The 20,975-nt window shown below is 40.1% G+C and overlaps 1 protein-coding gene across 20 annotated transcripts in view; it reads right to left on the reverse strand.

Moving 5' to 3' along the window:
• Positions 1 to 10,550: 10,550 nt before the first annotated feature.
• CAMK2D (calcium/calmodulin dependent protein kinase II delta) overlaps positions 10,551 to 20,975 on the reverse strand; it is a 159,342-nt gene continuing 148,917 nt past the window's right edge. For all 20 annotated transcript variants that reach the window (XM_075709016.1, XM_075709010.1, XM_075709008.1 and 17 more), the window contains 3 exons: positions 13,643 to 13,718; positions 12,391 to 12,485; positions 10,551 to 11,144 (listed from right to left, as the gene is read on the reverse strand). In XM_075709016.1, the coding sequence (XP_075565131.1) occupies positions 10,912 to 11,144; positions 12,391 to 12,485; positions 13,643 to 13,718 (404 nt within the window). In that variant the 3' untranslated portion in view covers positions 10,551 to 10,911. The remainder of the gene's footprint in view (positions 11,145 to 12,390; positions 12,486 to 13,642; positions 13,719 to 20,975) is intronic.

Raw genomic sequence — 20,975 nt, forward strand, 5'->3', positions numbered from 1 at the left:
GGAGGCACCTTTTTAAATAGTGTTGTCCTGGAGAAAAATGAGGAAAAATGTAAGACTGCAATGTGAGCATCAACATTTGAGTACACCAGTGGGACTCTGGAGACCAGACCTTTGAAACCAAATGGGAATTCAGCATTTAGGCATTCCAGCAAAGTGAAATGGCAGCCCACTAACTGCATCCCAAGGAAAACCTGCTCTGCTCTAGATGGGCTGTCAGGCAGCCCTTCTAACAGGAATTCCTACACAAGGAAAAGTAAATATAAAAGCTACATCCCCTAGCAATGCCTTTGGAAGAACCTGAAGCAAGAACAGGAGCTGCACCCAAACTTCTGAATGTGAAACGGCTGCACGACTCATACCCCTTCTACATTGTGCCTACATGTCACGATTTTTGAGGTGTCCAAGGCACTTACTCTTTCATTTCAGTGTATGCCCAGCGGCACTCAGTCAAACAGCAGAGTAGCCATGCTCTAGGCTCGTGCTAAATCTCTAGCTCAGGCCAGGGAATAGACGCCCATTTTGCCTGAGGAACTTAACCAAATAACCGTGCCGAGAACGTGCCAAACTCTCGGTGTTTGTGAATCCCTGCTTCAGGGCAGTGAGAAGTGGAGCATGACCTACAAGCCTCAGAAAACAAACATGGGGGCTCAAGGAGATGGACAGTGAGAGGGTGAAAACTGAGTTCAAGACAGATTTTCTGACGAGGGGAAGAAGAAATAAAGCTCAAATGCAACACAGCACAGAGGCTGTCCAAGGACAGCCGCTAGAAGGGAATCCTGTTAAAACAGCATGCTGTGATGGTTCAGGGACAGATGGGTTGGTAAGGTACCACAGGAAAGGAGAAGAGTCAGGAGTACTCAGGGTAGGAAGGACAGGCCTGCAGAGCAGGACACTGCTGACAGACAAGGTGAAGGCATGGTCCAGGGATATGTGGAGCACCAGGGAGAACTCAAGTGCCAAATCTCACCCTGTGTCTACCAGCCCTTACCTTGGGGTTTTGTGAAACTCAGTTCAACTGGTTTCACTCCAGGCACAATTTGGAGTTTGTGACACCCATCAAAGTGATGCTCCTTGCCTGTAACATCCTCTGTCACTTTGCAAGTAACAGTAGCACAGATCATCAGCTGCTTCCTACACCAGCCTCTGGGGCTCCTGCCATTTTCTTATACTCCATAAAACTCACAGTGGATCCCTCACCTAGCAGAGCTTGTTGGGATTTCTTTGGGAATCCTGTGGTAGAGGGTGTTTGAAGTAGTGGCTGCCAGATTCAGAAAATTACTATGGGAAGCAGATGTGTACATCAGCCAGAAGAGGACACACGCTAAACCCGGGGCAGTAGGCGCTACCACCATACTTGAGGTAACATCACCATGTCTACACAATATTGACATCTGACCTTTGCAGTTGCTTCATTCTAGGATAATCCCCCCAAACAACTTGTGCAAGGGAGGCAATAGCTTAACAGTCCACGAACATCTTCCTTCACGAATGTGTTAATATACTTACTTTTTCTTCACCGAAACTGTAAGCAGTTAATCCTGCCATCACTCCTGGAGCTGAACTCTTGCTTCTTGCTCTCGTACTTAGCCCCTCTCCAGGGCACGGGACACAGCAACGCTTTTAGATGGCGTCTAAGTTGGTGTCTTGCTGTAACGTGACAGAGGTATGTGCTTGGGAGTACTCTCTTCTCCATCCTTACTAAGGGTTTGGACTTCTGTTTAGGTACCAACGTTCAGCAATAACTTTGCTTATAAAATGAGCTGTCGGGCACAAGAACGTGGGCTCTTACCTCTATTATCAGGCTGATTGTTTGATAGTATGGTCCCTTGACTACATGTGTTACTTAACGATCTGTGACTGTCAGCGCCTTGGTCCCGGGCAGCTGTCTCCTCAGAGAGCCAACACTGGAATGCCTGAGAAGGGTGGGAAAAGGAGTGGTGAAAGAGCAGAGAGGTCTCTTCCTTCCCAGCTCAGGGTTGTTTTGTTTGCCATGAACTCTCTCTCAATGCAGCGGGCTGTATATTAATAAACTTCGCTCCCCTCTCCTCCTGTACCAGCTTGCTACGACACTGGGAAATACCTGACAGCGAGCAGGGAATCTGGTGATACGCGCTGCTGTTTCTTCTGCCCTGACTTGAGGAGGCATCTTACCACTACGGGCTGAGTTCAGGGAACAGCAGAAGCAAGTAATTCTAAGACCTAGGCCCCTAGCTGTCATGAGGTGTGTCAGATTCCTGATAAATTCTACGCTGCAATTTAACGCAACTTTTCAGAGGATATTCTGTGGCTATGCAGGCTCAGCCCTTGCTATTTTAAGGGAAGCAACCTTGTCCCAACCACTTGCCACATTCAACTACCTAACTCTGTTAACTAAATAGAGGTCATTATGATGAAAAATACATTGGCCAAATTTCCAGTGAGTTCATAAGATGGTCCAGCCCCGTAAGCTGGGTTCTGGCAACATCTTTAAAGAAAGAATGTGACATTTCTGTAAATACAGAAATTCTGTGCTCCTATCTCTTCACCTTGTAAACCCTTTTTTCCAATCAGCTTGTCATTTTTGCATTGATTCTCCTCCCCTCACACTCTGTAAGTAAATGTTCTTCTCTTCCCCAAACTTACTGTCTGCAGTGCCTTTCGCCTGGGCTCAGAGTCTGGACAAGAACACGCTGGAAACAAGCAGCCTTGCGCTGCTGTTCTGCAGCATACGAGCACGCAGAATTGCTGCGTTCTCCTCGTTTTACATGCACGCTGGCTCGGAAGCAGATCCTGCAACTTGTTCTGCTCAGCCACGGGTATCTGTGCAAGAGAGGGAGGAGGAGAGAGGAAAGGCTTCTAGTCTGCTATACGTAGGATTCCTTTCATGCGCGGCATAGATAGTCCTCAGGACAGATAAGTCTCCCCTCCCGCGGGAGTCAGAACCTCCCTATACTCCCATTACAGGCACGTCAGGCCTCTACTCCAGCAGCTCTCCCTGCAGGAACCAGACATTTAACAGTTGGACCTTGCAGCACTGAACTTTTAACCCATTCACCCCCAGCTGTATTTTACCAATCATTTGTTAGTGAGAAAGAAACTGAATCTCCTGAAGCCATTTGGATCTAATTCTCCAGCTAATACAGCTGATTTTTTTGACTAACGGTCTTTTCTTAAGATGAGTTATGTATAAGGTATGACTGTACAAATTTAAGAAGAAAGAAAGAAGAGCCCTGAGAAGAATGAAGTAATTCTGTTTTCTGCGAGTGCACAGTCCAAGGAGATGACACATTACCAAGGATTAATAGCACACTGAAGAAACAGTAAAGTTAATCTTTGAGACAATGAACTCTGGATTTAATATACAATGCTAGGAGACAGATGTTTGTTTTCCTAACTGTGTCCTGGGAACCCATTTTTTAAAAATGGAATCAATCTGATTCCTCCAGGTGTGTGTATATTCAAGACCAAGCAAATGGACATTTTCAGCCTCTGAAATATTCTGTGTTCCTTACTCACGTTAAAAAAGTAAATGCCTGAAAGCATTGGGTTCCTTTCTGCTCAGAACAAATAGCATCTTCTTATGCACTCCTAAACAGAAAACATAATTACAAAAAGCCACCAGGTGGCAGCATATTAAAACATTTGTGCTATAAAAGGCCATCCACAACAATTAAAAAAAAAAAAACCACAAACAAAAAAACCACCAAACGCAAAACCTTCCTCCCCTCTCCCAAATCTTCAACCTGATATTTAGCAAATGTCTTCTCCCCACCCCTGTCCTTGTCGTTATGGCTTATACACCTATCTCTCTTCTTCTCTACATACCTGACATTAGTAGCAATTCCACTGCTGTCAACCAGCTTACTGCAGGCGCACAGTTAAAATGGAAGTCAAACTGATTTCTGGAATAGCAGTTAGTGGAAAAAATGAGTAAACAAAGTAGGTAGAAGTGATATGAAAAAATAGAAAAACTCCCAACAGACTAAACCGCTTTGCTTCCTCTGGGGTTTACCGAAACATTCCAAACCTCTGAGCTCTCTCCTAACTTATTTTTCTTTTTGTCTACAACTACATAGCGAAATGCCACCCAAAAGGAAGCACTGAAATCTTCACAAACCCAGGAATACACTCTTGCTCCTTCGACAGGCGGTACTCCTGGATTGCTGCTACAGGTCTGGCTCGCAACTACGCTGCCCCTGGCACCGAACCAGAGAAATGATCCAGCTCCGCGTTTCATGACCCATGAAAGCTGGAACTTGTCTCCTCTCCTCCGCCCCCTCGGTCCTTCTTTTCTGCTGGTATAAAGGACTGTTCTCAGTTGTGGCTCAGCATAGGGTAAGAAAGCCTAAAACCACTACAGACATATATGAAAGCTTTTAAGCTGGTACGTTATTTAAAATGCTAATTATTTACAGACTTTAATGCATTTTATGGTCTGCGACGCTAAACAGAAAATAACTGCTCTTACAGCATCTTGTGTTACAGGCTGAGCGTATGAAACACGGTAAGGCAGCTACAGAATTGTGCAAACTACCTAAAACATTTCTAAATATGGCCCTATAAATACAAGGTTATGTGCAAAATCTATCAACAAAGTAGAGCATAAACGGTGTACAATCGGGTCCTCAGGAAAGGCAGTTAAGAACTAACCAGAAGACAAATCACAAAAGCAAACACTCGTATTTTCAAACTGCAAGTTCAGTTCGTGAGAAACTGCATCTGTGTCTCTGACTTCTTAATTCAAACAGACACTACGCATTTTCCAATGCTGAAGTCACAATTAATTGGGAAATTAAAACACAAGCACAATGTCGGCAGAAATCACAAATTTATTAATCCTTAAATATATCAATCATTTACCATTATGGCAAGAAATATGTACACTGTGTCCCATGGTAAACTGCAGTGTTCCAAAATGACAGAAGAGAAGTGTATAATTCAATTGTGGTGGAGAGAACAAATCACAATTTCCTCACGTCTTGGTGTGGAAGACAAACTTGGTCTACAGTAATACGTCAACACCACATGCTATGTTAGAAGTATAAAAAAAACCACCCTACACCTAATTTGTTTATTTTAAATACAGTTATGCCACTTATAGCCGCTTCACAAAAAAAAAAGTAAAGAAATTAATGAGAAAAAAAATGAGGCCATTACTTTTTTCACAGATCCCATTGGCAGGTTAATATGGCTCAACACATTTATTGTAGATGCTTATTTTAAATATATATTGTTTAAAATCATGTAGTAATTATCAGAGAAGCTTAAATCCACCTACCATACATCCACTAGTAACAACACCAAAATGTTTAAGAACTGCTTTTGATTAGTAATCAACACAGAAAGGTGAAATGATACAAATTAGGAAGCCTTCCCATTTTAAAAACTTCAGGCTGCCGAGTTGTAAATTTTTAACTGCTAAAAAGGACATTGATTGAGCTATCATGCACTATACAGCGCTGCGGAAAACAGTTAGCCCTGTCGGTAACAGAACAACTAACAAATGCAAACCAAGAAATAACCGATCCCTGTATTTTGCTATTAAAAATGGAAGGGAATAAACCTAAATGCGTGCAAGGATGTTATTTTCACAGCAACGTAATGGAAGCAAAACCAGTCCCTGCGACAAAGTTTGTGTTCTGAACTGACGCCGAGAGCGCTCCCCGCGCAGCGTACAGGCGCTCGCAGCGGCGGATCGGGGGCCAAACCAAGTTGGTAACGCTGCAAAGATTGTTGTCCGGGATACCGTACGCTGCGTGAGGATTTTAAGAAACCAAGAGCAGATTGAGGGGGAAGAGGGGGGAGAAACAAATCTGTGGTGAAGTGTTAGAGTCTTACTAGAACACGGGTGTATCCATAATACATTTCCAGAGAAGCAACAGCAGCAGTGTAAAGTAAGTAGACTCTTCGTACTAAGCTTTTAAGGCCTAACGTTTCTCGAGCATATTAACCACACAACTGGTCTACAGCTTAACCAAAATTTTATATTCTTTAAAGCCTCCTTAAAAAATTTACAGCACACCCTGAAAGCGATAAAAATCTTTCTTTCTCTATTCTTCCATTTTAATCCTCCAAAACTGCCCCTCAATCATCACTTAGTTCCTTACAACTTTTAATTTTGCTTAATCATCCAATAGAAATTTTCAGTTAGCATAGTAAGAAAGCAAAGGTAAAGACTCAAAAGGAAAAAAAAGAAGCTGCTGGCTCACCAGAACATTGACAGTTAATTCTGAAGTGACCAAGCCAGCAAATGATGAGATTGTTCCAGTTTACATAGACTAATAAACTAAGAAGGCTTCAGCTGGTCCAAAGCCAAGATATTATCATTTCCACATTTATCAGTGATTTTGTCCATCTACATGCTGTAATAAAAATCTGTTTTACAGTAACGGAGCTGCCAGCGGAAATCCTAACCCTTCCTACCAGAACCAAAGCAAAATCCTGGGACTCAGGGGAAAAGGAGGAGTCAAAAAACAGTTCTTAAAAAAAGTGGGTAAAACGTACTTTTTTTTTCTTTTTTTTTTTTTTTTAATAAACAGGATAGTTTTTAAAGTTGTCTGTCAAAACCTGGCATAAATGGAGAGAGTGACAAATGTATTCTGTATCTACTGCTGTCCATCAAATATTTTTTTGCCTTTTATGCCTTGTTATTCTCTATTTGCATGGAACATCACCTTCATTGAAATGTTAACAGTGTACAGATGGAATATACAGCAACATGGTGCATCACAAATGTGTTACATGAAGAACCTTCACAACTTCATGCACTCAGAAACATGCATGAAGAGAACGGGATGGCCAAGATGGTAATCAACCAGGTGCGTTGGGTACAGAAAATGCAAGAGCGGCACCGCTGATATTTTTAGCTAGGAGGAAGGAGAAAAAAAAAAAACAGATTGCCATTACTGAAGTAACATCACCACCAGGTAACAATACATGCTCAAGTGTTAGCCAATACTATTAAAAAAAATCTTCTCAAGGTCATTTAACACAATATTGTGAAGAAAACCAAGGGGAAAAAAAACCCAAACACTCAGGCAAGGCATTCCTTTATTTTTCAAACCACTTTACAGACATTTTCCATCTTTACAACATGCCAGAGGGGCTGTTAAAATAAAAAAGGAAACTGAGGCAGGAAGCCAAAGTGCCTTAACTGATTTCTTAAAGGAGGGAGGACAGAATTCAGATGTGAATCTCTGAGTTTAACTTACTTCCTCGGCATGTACATTATAGACACTGCCACGGACTGAGATTCTCATAGAAAAATTGAACCAAGTAACAAGGAAGAATCAGATGTCATTTACATGCAAGACATGCTAGAGCCGTATGCAAAGAGAAAACGAAAGAAAAGGAACGTGTAAGCAAGTAGTTAACTCAAGCAGCTAATAATATCATTTGTATTACCGTAGCATCTAGGGGCCGAAGTCATGATTGGGATCCCGCTGTGCTAGGCACTGTACAAACACAGAACAAACTCTTTACTTAAGTCTTCCTGCTGTTTGGCATTTAACTTATGAAACTATAAGAAGGTGTAAGGTGTGGTAAGTGAGGGAATATAAGCCTGGGAGCCTCAGGCCTAAATTTAGGTTTGGGAGTCAGTTTTAGGTCCGAGAGCCCTTTGACTGCCCGTATCATGCAGGTCCACTCTCTGTGTACATGCAGTCACAGTTCTGCAGAAACACATTAGCACAAGTTCTTAAGAACATGGAATACGGAGAAAAATTTCCTACCATCAGTTGTATCACTCAGAGAGAAACAATGGACAAGACACAAACCAAAGTTTGTCTTGTCTGACTTGCAGCAAAAACTACGAATAAAATTTATTTATAAACTAAATATACATTTGTGCTCAGATTCTTTTCCAAATAAATTATCTGTCATAAGGAAACATTTCCATATACCTATAGCTACCAAAGAGTTGAGTTCTGTCCTTAGATTTATGCACGCTCCTTACTGTAGTCCTGAAAACAAATAAGCTACTGTGCTTGCAGCAAGCAATTTGACATAATCTAGGATACTATGTTTGCAAAAGCAGATCACAGCTGTGATTGCTTTTGTAAGTTTATTGGATTTGAAATTCTTCTTCCGACATTATGTTGTAAGATACTTTTTTATTATGGAAGTGCCATTATTAACTACAGTGTATTGGTGATAAATAAATAAACAGCTGTAGACTGTATACATTTCAAATGCAAGAAAAGAAAGGAAGGATAATCTAGAACAATATTTTAATTAAATTTCTTCTGTAGTTTTCCAAAATGGAGTTATTGGTACACTGCTGCTCTGACTGGGAAAACTGAAGGTGAAGTTCAAGGTCCAAAAGACGGTCAGGATGGGTTATAGAGGGCGAGTTCTGGCATGGCGCTACATGGGAATCCACCAGTCAAACTTGAGAAGATGGGGATGAAAGAAAGAATATGTAAAATAACTAAAAAAAAAATGACAATGCTTGGGCTGAAAGGGGAGCTATCAGCTTAGAGGAGAAATTGCCGATGATCTGGGCACAAGCAGTAGGACTGATCTCATGTAGTATACTTACACTTAGGTGGAAGGCACTATAAATACAAAGGAAAACAAGAGTATTGTGGAAGAAGAGCCAAATAACCTCGAGGGCTGGGTAATCCAGAAATGTTACATGTAATAATAGGAAGCACAAAGCTGCACGCTCAGCAGAAGTTTCTATATACTCATTGGTTGGAAATGACCGTGGAGGATAAATACATGGCTGTCTTAGATGATCTGCTGATGTGATGTAGATGACAGAAGTGCAAAAATCATGCCAGAACACAGCAGGTGTGGCATTCTCAACAGGGAAAAGAAAGACGTTGTGAAGTTAAATAAAGCCCTGACCACAATTGTACACAGTATTTCAGAAGAACCCAAGCTAATGAAAAGACAAACCTCAAACCAAAAAAGACAGTGAAGAGCTATTAAGGTAACCAGGAAAACGGAGATCCTATCAAAAAAAGCCAACCAAGTTAGCATTGCTTATTTACCCTACGAAAATAGAAGGTGGGAAGTGAGATCATCAACCTTCACATAAAACAGCTCATTGTCTGCGTACCTATCCCCAGTATAGGAGAACAAGGATGAAATAAGAATAATCAAGGATGCATTGAATACGACTAAAATTTAGACTGGAAAGTAAGGTTTCTAGCCATCAGACCAACGATATTTTCGAACAGTGATATGAGCAAGTCCGAAAAAACCCCTCTGAATTCAAGATGAGGGTTAGGTAAGGGATTTATGTGATATCGTGGCCAGTGCTACATAGGGGCTACGTTGCAATCTCAGAGCATCTCTCCTTAAGCCTTAGCCATGCCCTAAGGCTTTGAGCCGCTACGCCTCCTCTGACCTTTTCAGCTTGGATACCCGCTCGCAATCCTGAAACCGCCCCTGTCTACCCCAATTCATGTCATTCTGCTATAAACACTTACTGTCCAGGGTGCACCGGGACAGGTGAACCTGTTTCACTTACGCTTTCTAGCTCTACACATATCCAGGTCAGATCCCTTGACAAAGCACTCCTTTATGAAAACATCACAAACCTACATGACACTGCATTTCAATAAAATGTAACTTCTCTTTCGATATTATCTGTTTAAACACCGGCAGTGCAGCTGGAATGTGAAAAACAAAGGATGACACGATTCCTGCTCCCACTGGTTTCACATTTTTAAATAAAATACAATAGTTATCACTAGGTAATCAAATTACCTTTTTCCTAAATTTAAAAAAATAAAAAATCCCCACTGAAGTTTAACACTTCACTCTATCATGTACCTTACTTTATCAAGTATTATTTCATATGGGAGAATAGTGTTGCAAGAAGTAAAATATGGGACACGATGAAGTTCGAAGGATGAAATCTGAGCTCTTACCATCCACGCCAGGAAATTGAGCCACTATCCACATCAAGACACCTCACACAAATGAAATTATATCCTATGCAGAGGGCTTGCACCTGAGCAAACCAAGGCCTACAGCATTGCTGCCTGATTTGGAAACGGCCTAACCTAAGCCAGAAGTCAGTGAGGTTGGGCTCTGAGGGACACAGCAGCGTTAGCGACGGCTGCAAGCAGAAGAAAAAGCAAAGGACTTGAGCAGAACCTCTTGAAGAAGCCGTGACTTTCTGTCTTGTTATTGCAACTACGAGCGTGCTGTAATTTACACTGCTGAAAATCTGGCTGAAGGAATTCAGGTTTGCACGCGTTGAGTCATGGCATGACTCCGAGGGTATGAGAGGGCATGCAGAGATGCCTCAGTGAACAAAAGAGAAAAATGCTGACAGGAGAGACGTGAGGCTTACCACCTTAGATGTCATAACTATCAGTGACTATTCAGCAGTTAAGCAAAGAGAGTGTGGGAAAAGAGATAAGAATGTGGTAAGTACTTGTATGACTTAATTTACAAAGTAAATACGTAAACTGGCTCAAAATCAACTTGCAGTGAACATAACTAGGCCTGAGTAAGTAGAGGTGGCTGGAAATCACAGCAAGTATTGCTCAAACTTCAGTTTTTCAGAACAGGGATACTTTTTTCCTTGAAACTTTCCAGTCAGCTCTAACAACTCCATGTATCCTATTGCTTTTTTCTGGTTTTCCTGAAATTCCATTTCAGGTTTTCCAATTTTGTACGACTTGTGTCAAGCCTTATCTACATTAGAACATTTTTCTCCTCTTCAAGCTGTCAGTTCAGGGACTGAGTTGAATGAGTGGGCATCACAGTTGAAAACAACAACAACAAAAAGCATTATTTTAAAAGTATTTGCACCGATACTGTATGCACACTACTGAATATAATACACACTGCATAAATGACCACAAAAATGACACGATCAAGAAGATGGTTTCATTGTTTTTAAGGCCAAAAGCAGCTATTAGACTATCTGGTCTGACCTCCATAGTTTAAATTTGTGGTCTGAATTGTTTCTTACTTGATAGGTACTGTTGGTGACCCTGAACGGTGAAAATGAACATTCTGCCACTTCCCATCACGACGGTGCCAGACCCGCGTTTCCTCTGACTGCATAGTCTTTGGCATCCCGCTTCCATCCATGTACTGTGTGAGCCGTATATATGCAATGCAAGCAGCATCGTCACCCACGAGGTGGACGTGAGGATTGAGGATAATGGTGTGGATTGGCTTGTTACTTTTGGATAAAGCTAGGAAACAAACACACACACACACAGAGAATAAATCAAATTTTCTCTACATAAGCCAAAAGTAACTCATCTCTCCCCATTTTGCAAAACAAAAATCTCAAGCTTAGCAGATACAAAGTAGTAATTATTGTTTACTGATAATCACGACTGACAACTAGCTGAAGTACACTGTAGAAATGAGCACAGTCACAGCACAAAGAATGTTCTCCCCTTTCCTATAAGGAAACCAATCAAATGTTTGACAGTACATATTATTTAATCCATGTACGTACATGGATTAAAGCGAGGGCCACCATCTTGAGTTTCCCAGTTGAGTTTTCTCAATACTTCAGTTTCACTGCTGTGTCTAATGACATTTGTACTTAATATTTTCAGTTGAAATAATTCAGCTTTTAACTCACTCTTGTGACATATTTTCTTAAGTGCTGATATCTATGAAAACTAAAAAGCAGTGGTAACGAAAGGCAACATTTTAAGGAAAAATATGGAAAATGCCGTTTTGGAGATGGAAGAGAAATTAGGAATATGACAATCCCATTTTGTGCTCAGACATTTCTCAGAAATTACTGGATAAGCTGGTATCTTAATTTACAATATTTTCTTTCCTCTTAAGTCAAGTCTGCTCTAAAATGGTTACCTACATTACATGATCCTCCAAAACTATCAAATCCACTCTATGGGTAATTTTTCTTTCTTATAGCTGACATGACTGCAATATATATTATATATATTGATGTTTTCTTATATATATACACACACCCCCTCCCCCCAATACAAAAAAGAGAGCTGATCAGATCCTCAGCAGTATCGACTGAGTGACTACAATGTCTTCCCCAATACATCACATACTCTCTGGAGGTGCTGAGTATTAGTTGCAATCACTGTAATCACACAATTTAGTGACCTTTCTTTTAAGTATACTCACAGCATGATTTTCTCTTTTCCCCGGTGGAAAAAAAACGTATGAGAATTACTTATCTATGGTTTGTATGTTTTTTTCTTTTATACATCTTGACTTTCTCTTTCCGAATACCTGAAACTTTCCTCCGCTATCCAAGGTGCCCTATGACGCGTGAATGAGCGCAGCAGAAACAGAAAACCACATACAGCAGAACTCTGAAAAAAATAATATTCCCTTGCCCTGCCCAAATCAATTAACTCCCAAACCAAAACGCTAATTAGACCGGAGAAACACAATCACAAGGAACAGGTAAAGATTTAGAGAGATGAAAAAAGGACCGTTTACCATTTTCAAAGTAAAACCGGTGAAAGTCCATCCCTTCTACTAGATTACCCAAAGCTTCAGGTTCAAAAGATGTAAGGCCTGGATCACAGATTTTTCTGTGGAAAAGAGGAAATTCTGTCATAAACACATGCAGTTATGTAACACCATTTTGGAGAGATTACTTTTTAAATGTTTCCTTTATTCCCATCGGACATGTTACTTACCTGTGCCATCACACTGGAAAAGAACAGAACTTAAACGGGGAGAAGTAATGGAATTCTGATTTCACCTAAATTAGTAAATTTGGCAGCTTACTTTAGGTGGACTAGATTTCATATAAATCATCTTTTGACCAAAAAAAAAAAAAAAAAGACTGCCAAAGAAGGCTCCACAAGTTAATGGTATTAGAAGTAGGAATTTTTACTTGTGACTCTGAAAACTGCTTCTGTGCAATCCAAAGGATATTTTTTATGTCTCACATCATTATTTAAGAAAGATTTAAATTTTTTTTTAACTGACAAAATTTAGGTAAGAATTTGTGCAATGAAGGTTTTAATGCGATCGTACCAAACTAAAGCTTAGTGCTGGCAAGTCTTTAAACAGGACGAGCAGTGTCACTGTTGGACTGTGAGGCTTGCGCTGCAACAGGACAGAATCCACCCAGAGAAACACAGGAGACCAAAAGAAATGCTGAGAAGGGCTTTCCTCTACTTTTTAAAATTTTATTTTTTTTTTTTTTTTTTTAGGTAGGAAGAGAAGAGAAGCAGTGATGAAATTGTGTCTGTGCAGAGAAAAGCTGAGAGAGAAATCGGTCCGCTTTCCCCCTGCAAATTCTTGCACAGCGCTCAGTAGAGGCTGGTGGAACCTAAATTCCACGTTGTCTTTCGCGCTCTTAAGCATAAACAGGATTCTAGCTAGTATCAATAAAAAATTTCTGCTAAAAGAGGCTTCTACTGTGTTTTCTGGATTCTAAATCACCAACAGGACTTTACTCTCGTGCACCAAGGTAGATCACTGCGTATTTTGCATCAGGATTGTGATCCTGTCTCGGCAAAGCAGGACATTGGATTTACACTAGCAGCTCCTCTGAGCTCGTGTAAAGCCGGGGCAAAGCAGCAGTGAACACGTCTTGTGTTTCTTGGGGGCATCTGAGAATGAACTTCAGCAATACATAAACACAAACACGCACGCTCATATATAAATATGCATATTTACATATACAGTTGTCAAATACATCAACTCTCCTCACTCCCCCCTAAATGAGAAAACTTACGTGTAAGCTTCAAAGTCCCCATTGTTGATAGCTTCAATCAACTGCTCAGTAACCTTGATAATCTCCTGCTTACGAGCTAGAGAGAGATACAAATACAGCTCTTAAAATGGAAGGCGAAGTGGAAGGTGACAGCTGAAAGGCTGTCAGAAGAACAGCCGTATCAAAGGTATTCTGTCATTCCTCAGCTGGCGCACCAGCCATCTCTCTTCCTTTTCTATGACCAAAGGATGTGATGTTATATTGCTGCTTTACACTGTTTTGGCTTCAGTGCACTCCTGTATCCACGAGGAAATTAAACACATGTCAAGATCAATCCACTTTCCTATCACGCTTCTAATCATCTTTCTTTCACTGAGGAATCTGCTGTTTAAAAAGCAAAATAAAACCAAACCCAAACCCCAACTCTTCACTGCAAATTAAAGGAAACCGATGATTATTTAACAAGCAATGCTCTAATGTTTCATATACACACGGGGCCTTTACCTTTTAAGTGTCTAATGTCAATTTTCAGGAATCTGTGTAACACTTGGTGTTCACTTTGGCCAAATGTGTACGTTTAAGTAAAGAGGAATTTAGGTCCTAAGCCTATAATCAAGATCGTCTGGTGCAAAGCTCGCAGATTACATCTAACACATCCACATCCACACAGGTCTAATTACAACACCGTGCCTTTCACCTCTGACCTCTGTGACTGTGCCGATCCTTTGCTTGTAAAATGCTTAAGGCATCGACATTACAATAAACCTCAACTAGATCATTTGGTGATACTACAGTACATCTATAACTAATAGTAATAAATGCTAAATAGTAACAGAAGAATAATACATTAAAAGCAACAAGCAGGATATGCGTTTCTAGTAAGAATATTCAAACTCAAGCAGTGTTTGCATAGCCTCAGGCAAAAGTATGCAAAACAGTTTCTCCTTTGTCTATCAGTCAAGAAATAAGCCCACAATTCAGTATTTGTTAAAGTTGATAGGAGCTTCACTAAAACAGTGTGCGGTAAACAAAGTCCTGCACAGTGATATGGCTATTACTGATACCAGTTACTCTAGGCAAAGTTTAAGATGCTTTATCAAGATGGAAAATCTGATTTCACTTTGAAAACTGACTTCTGCTTTTAAAAACTTGGTTTTTGAGGAACAGAGGTTTATATTTTTGCACTGTATATTCATCGTTTGGTAAAGGTCAACCTTCTACAGATGAAGTTCAACCAGAGTGGCACTGCTCTCAAATACAGATTTTTGCTAGTTTAATGCTAAATGGGTAAGGAAGACAGATTTTTACCGGTACAATTGCAAGGATTTAACTCACATTCAACTCCTTATTAAACCTCAGAAAATCAGTTTGGAAGACCAAGCTTGAAATAAAAAGAAATGCAAGCAACCAGGCTGTAGTAGCTCTCTTGCGCAAGCAATAGTTGTAATTCTCCCGCACACTCCTACATGTGGACTGGACTATTAACACACACACACACACACACAAACATGCCTGGAATGTTACAACTGAAGTACTGAGAGAGCTCACATTATTCTTCAAAAAGAAAACGTTGGGGAGCACAGGCAGAATGCAAACCTCCAATGCTGTATGGCAAGAACTGGCATCGTGGTGTTAAAGAACCTTTTCATCTCTTTTATGCTCCACCATCTCTTTTAGTTAAGTGCAAACCTAATATATTCAGATAAAAATCACCAAAAAGAAAGCAGCAAGGAAAGAAGGGATGGAGAAAAAAGTGGCTATAAAGGTCTAGCAAGGCTTTTTGTGAGTAGTTCTTGACTACTAGATAGCATGATGGGTAAGAATATTTCAAGTATGAATTGCCTTGCTTTTCACAAAGATTGTGGAAAGAACAAAGACTTTTAATGAAGAGATGTTTTGACTGCAGATCACCAATGGCTCCATTGTCACATGTTTAAACAACGCAGACCAAACTGGACATTGTATGGCATTGTCAGAACAAGCCAAGTGGTGGGATGATTGAGTAAGAAATAATGGTGCAGTGTTAGAAAAGGCTGGCAAAAAGAAATCCCGAATACACAGACTTCATGCAGTGAGGAAATCACAAGTTCTGCATGCTACATCTCATATACCTATAACTAAACTAAAGGATTTGATTAAATCACCTGGTAACACATTCCAATCAGAGACTAGGAAATTACAGACTGTTAAATCAGAGTGGAAAATGAGGTAAAAATCTCTGACGAGCTGCTACATAATCATGAGATCATGTTATTGGATAACTGTTAATGTAAGCAATGAAAACGTCTACAACGGTACTGTAGTTTCCACACGCAGGAGACATAAAACCACACGGACACGTAATTTTACTTTCACTTGGCTAGAGACAATTGGCAATATTCCCCTCTTCACTAACAGCAGTCATTTCAAAGTTTTACCATGAGAAGCCCAGTTAACTTACACATTATACATACTCTTGACAGGGAACAGCAAGCAACAGTGAACATTGAATATATTTTACTACACAACATTCTGTGATCCAAGCCCAGAGGCTTATGAAGGTGTTTTGTGTTGTTTTAAATGAATGGTGTGCAACAGCTCAATTTAGTTGGATGGTAACCTGACTCACTGGCATCTGTTCGCGCCTTCAGTAGTGTGAGTTAAAGGAATGTGAGTGACAGAAGTTTCTCTCTGTGAATCTTTGAGATTTTGAGACTTGATTTCAATCTGAATGAGAATGGAAATTTTTGCTAACATACATTTAAAAAAAATTGGTTTGGGTCAATCAAAACGTTGCACTTGGATCATACCTTTGATGTTGTACTACATTACAAGATATAATTCAACATCAACCCCAGAAGGGAGAAATTGAACCGTATTGCCAGATTGCTCTTTTTCCTGTTTTTTCTTCCAAAACGAATACGCAGTGGAACACACGTTTTCATGAAGCTTTCTGATAGGAGCCACCTAATATTACAGAATATTGGTTCCAGCAATTACAGAAATGGTTCCAGCGAAGTTCCTCTGGGCAGTACTAACATCTAGTAGAGCTGTGTCTGCTGACCTGTCCATGGAACATAAAACACGTCCATCAGGAAGCTCTACAGGCCAGCAAAGTAAGTAAAGGAGATTAAGGCAGTATCACTGGCTCAAATCAATCACCGTCCAACTCCAGCACTAGCGTCAGTCCTTCCAGTACTTGCGGAAAGACTTCGCAGTTCACGGTGCGGACCGTCAGGAACAGAAAGATGTTGCCAAATCATCTGCCTTCCAACTCATTTCTCAATTTTTCTACAAACTTACAAGCGCCACATGAAACTGCATATGAAAGCAATACGCTACTCTTCTCTTTCTGTAACCCACAAATAATTAGACACATATTAGAAGATTAGATTTCTTCCTACTTAGTGATCTGATATAGAATCTCATTGGCAGAAAGTGACTAAGCGTCCAAGACAGAGGTGAAGCGTAATTTAGAAGCTGGAGTTCCAGAAAGGATTTATCCTGAGTGCAAAACCCCACCTTGTTCTCACCCCTTACTCATTTGAGAGCAAGAGTGCGCATTACAAGAAAAAGATGGTCAAGAACAAGGCGGTATGAAATATTCAGCAACATCAGATATCAAAGAATAACTAAAAAACTCAGTAGCCGCTGTGATTTTACACAAACCTCCTACTGATTTTTTTGGGGATCTTTTTTATCTTAGGATTTTATACTTTCTGTGGAGGTATGTGTGTGGGCGCAGGGAGACAGAGTACAAATATAGACCAAAAGTATTTCAGCCTATAAATACATTGTCTAGGAAGCAGCGGTTTAGCCTGGGAGGAAGGAAGAGGAAGGAGACAGGGAAGAACTGGAACACAACAAGCAGAAAATTGGAAGGAGACTGGAAGGCAGCGAGAAGGAAAATGCAGCCATGACTTGGTGGCCATGTGAATCAAGTCAAATACCGGCGCTTTTCCTTAGCACAAAGGAAGAAACAGGGAGGGCACCGAAGACCAACTAAGGTGAAATGGATATTGGTAGGAACAAGGTCTTGCTACTGCAGATGACACCTGACAGAAATAATTGGCCCTTATTAAAGTGGTTAGAAAATTACCAAATTTTCATTATCAATTTGATGGACTCTGTGTAACACATGCTCTTCCAAACATCCAATTTCTTTTTCCATCTGAATACACATTACAAACTACACAGGGACAACAAGCCAACGCACAAGGCATTAGGGAAGAGGCATCTGGCCAGTCCCCATCTGCCAGATAACTGTCACTTACGGTCACCATTTTAATTTGATTCTTCTTTTTTTTTTTTTGATCCAATAGCAAACTTTGTACTGAAATCTAGGAGAATTATGCTGTTTGACGTACAGTGGCCATTTTATGCTATGTTATACTTTTTATTTGATGTGCAGTAAGAATTTCCTAAATAAGTACTTCAGCTTTGGTTAAAGCCGGCCAGAGATCCGTATACTCTCTCACAGTGTGATGAGACCATCGGACTGAACCAAAACACGCGGTTTCTTTGGCACGATGAGCTACGTGTATTACAGCTGTCTTATTCTCCCTTTAAAATATCACCGCGTGTTCAGAGCGCAAGGACTATGTTTAGTCTTATGGTATGTAAGAGTTTGTTTGACAAATTACAAAAATACTCTAAGATACAGGAGGAAAACTCAAAAATTGTAACGGGATTCTGATAAAACTGGTTCAGCTACTCTTTCTAAGGAGTGTGGTAAGAGCCAATTGAAAAATTAAAGCCTAACCCATCTATACTGTCTTAGAATATGGCAAGGGCTTTTCTATGGCATAAAATTACATAATCTGTGTAAGCAAAGGATTACTTAGCAAAAAATACATTTGGTGTTTTTAAAACAACTGAGGTGTGAGGGAAGAACGTTGTTAGAAGTCAAAGGTGCTGAGCCATTTTCTTTGAAAAACTAGTAACGAAAAAGATGGCAGACAGTATAGCAGAAAGCGACCATAAAATGGCAAACTTCTGTGGAAAAGATGGTAGCTTTTACAGCCTTTGCTCAGAATACAGGTGAAGTAAATCCATTAAAGAAAAGACCATGGACCTACTCTCTAAATATAACCTTTACCCCTGCAGGGACAGTGAGTTAAGGTAATAAGATCTTAGCAGTTCAAAAAAACACGACCCCTGCTTTGGCAAGTGACGTGTATGACTAATACAAAGGCAGTTCAAGCAAAAATATTATGAAGAGGAGCTATAAAAAGACCAAATAAGAACAAACCAGAACATTTTCTAACACTGGCTAAAATAATTTCTGCAGCACTGCTGTAGCACATACGTTAACTTAAAATGAGCTATTAACCTCTAGCTCTTTTTTGCTACCTTTTTTCCCCACTAAGCTACAGGGTAGGGATAATCTTTCATAATTAAAGAACACCGTTAACACTAATATCTAAAGAACACAAAATAACTAAGAACACTGATTACTCAAAAAGCATCTAACACTATAAATGCCTTAAACCTACAAGGTGCAGTCTCACAGCCAGTGAAATCAAGTATCACAGGGAAAACAAAGTACAAAACAACAGCAAAACTTGTTTTTCTAGGAGGGAACTATGGGGCTTTTCTTCCTTTCCTGTAGCCCCAAGCAACACTTGTAAACTCAATCTACAAGAATCACACAGAAATGACGGCTATTTTGGTATTTTAATTGCAGAGAGAAGGTGTAGAATAAAAATGACCTGTGGGTATGTGAAAATGAAGTCTTCAGAAATACACGTACCAGCAGCTTCATGTTTTGTGCAACACAAAAAAGAATCCTTGTAACTGACTGACCACCATATTACCCATGAATTTTTTCAAAACTGACACCAGTATTTTTGTTCTGAAAATAATAATTTACAACACCTTATGCTTCATTCAGATATTGGAGTATCTTTCTACTGTTACCAATATTCTAGATGATTGACTGTAATTACTATACTGGAATGGTTATCAATTACCCCCCACTGATCTTACAGAAGTAGGGATATACTTTTTTTATTGTTCTTTGGCATATTTCTTTTAACACAACCCTAGGAACAGTCATCACACTAGCAAAATATAAAACCATTATTTTTGGTCTTTCAGAAAATAGTGTATCAAATAAGCGCAGTGCAGACAGCACTTACAACAGGGCCTGTGAAATCCATAGCAAAGGCAAATCACCTTCATCTTTCAAATAACACCCAAATCAGGGGACCGCATACCCCTTACTACTGCTTGCTTTGAAACAGATAGCGATGAAATCCCTGCTAAGCAGTAAAGCACCTTTCCAGAACAGTGAGGTAGCCTGTTTACAGATTAGCACACGAACTCAGAGATGATTAAAATTACTCTGCTTCTTACTTGCTAACATGTTGTTTCTCAAGGGAAAAAAAAAAAAACCCTTAAGACTTTTCAACTCAGCACTCCTAACGACGTATCTCGGTACACATCAGACTGGATTAATCTCACAACATTTTGGACATGTATAAGTACAGACAAGTGAGTTTGTTCCCTCAACTCCCCTCCCTTATAGTCAATGGAGAGAAATAAGCGCTTTCAGGGAACGATTCATCATATCCTAAAATAGCTGTTTAAGACAAGTGTGACTCATCTGACCTATTTGCGTTGACTAAAGGGAGTCTAGACAACTAGCTCAAATATAGATATCGACACTGTGGAGGATGTCCCAATCTGGGGAGACAAATCCTACCCACTGTGCTATCATTTTAAAACAGCGCAGTCCTTATCTAGGTGACACTGGTCTGCTAGAATTGAATGGCACAGTATGGGGGAACCTAGCTTCATTTCCGAGCTGAGCGTCGTCCCCACACATAGCAAACAGATGGCAAGCCTACAGCCACTAACATTATTTCTATACTCTGAAAATAACCAACGCTTGAAAAGAAAGAGGAACAGACTAGAAGCTTTACCCTGTCTTGTATAATGAACTCTGGCTATGGGGAGGTACCGGACGTCATTCAGCTTTACAGCACAGACTGCTACCCCAGAAACAGAGCAAATGTTTTTCCAAACCATTCTCTTCACACCAGTATTTGAAAATTCTCTGCTGATAACTTCTCTTACAATTTATTCCACAAATATTCCAAGAAAGTAATTTCTGTGAAGAAAATAAAAGAAGGTGCTGCATGAATAAATGACTGATTGAATCTTAGATCTACATAAAAAATACCTAGACCCTCAGACGACAAGGCATGCTCCAGGGGACTTCTCATTCAAGAGGTTTATAAAAATTTAGTGTACGTAAGATCGGAGCTTCTCTCTCACCCCACCGCTTAACCCTAAACTTTGATATGAACTGAGACATCCGAGTTGTCATCTTACATGTAACGTCTCTTTCCTAGCGCCTGCCGATTCCAAA

Source organism: Pelecanus crispus, chromosome 4 (assembly GCF_030463565.1).
Source record: "Pelecanus crispus isolate bPelCri1 chromosome 4, bPelCri1.pri, whole genome shotgun sequence".
Taxonomy (NCBI): Eukaryota; Metazoa; Chordata; class Aves; order Pelecaniformes; family Pelecanidae; genus Pelecanus; species Pelecanus crispus.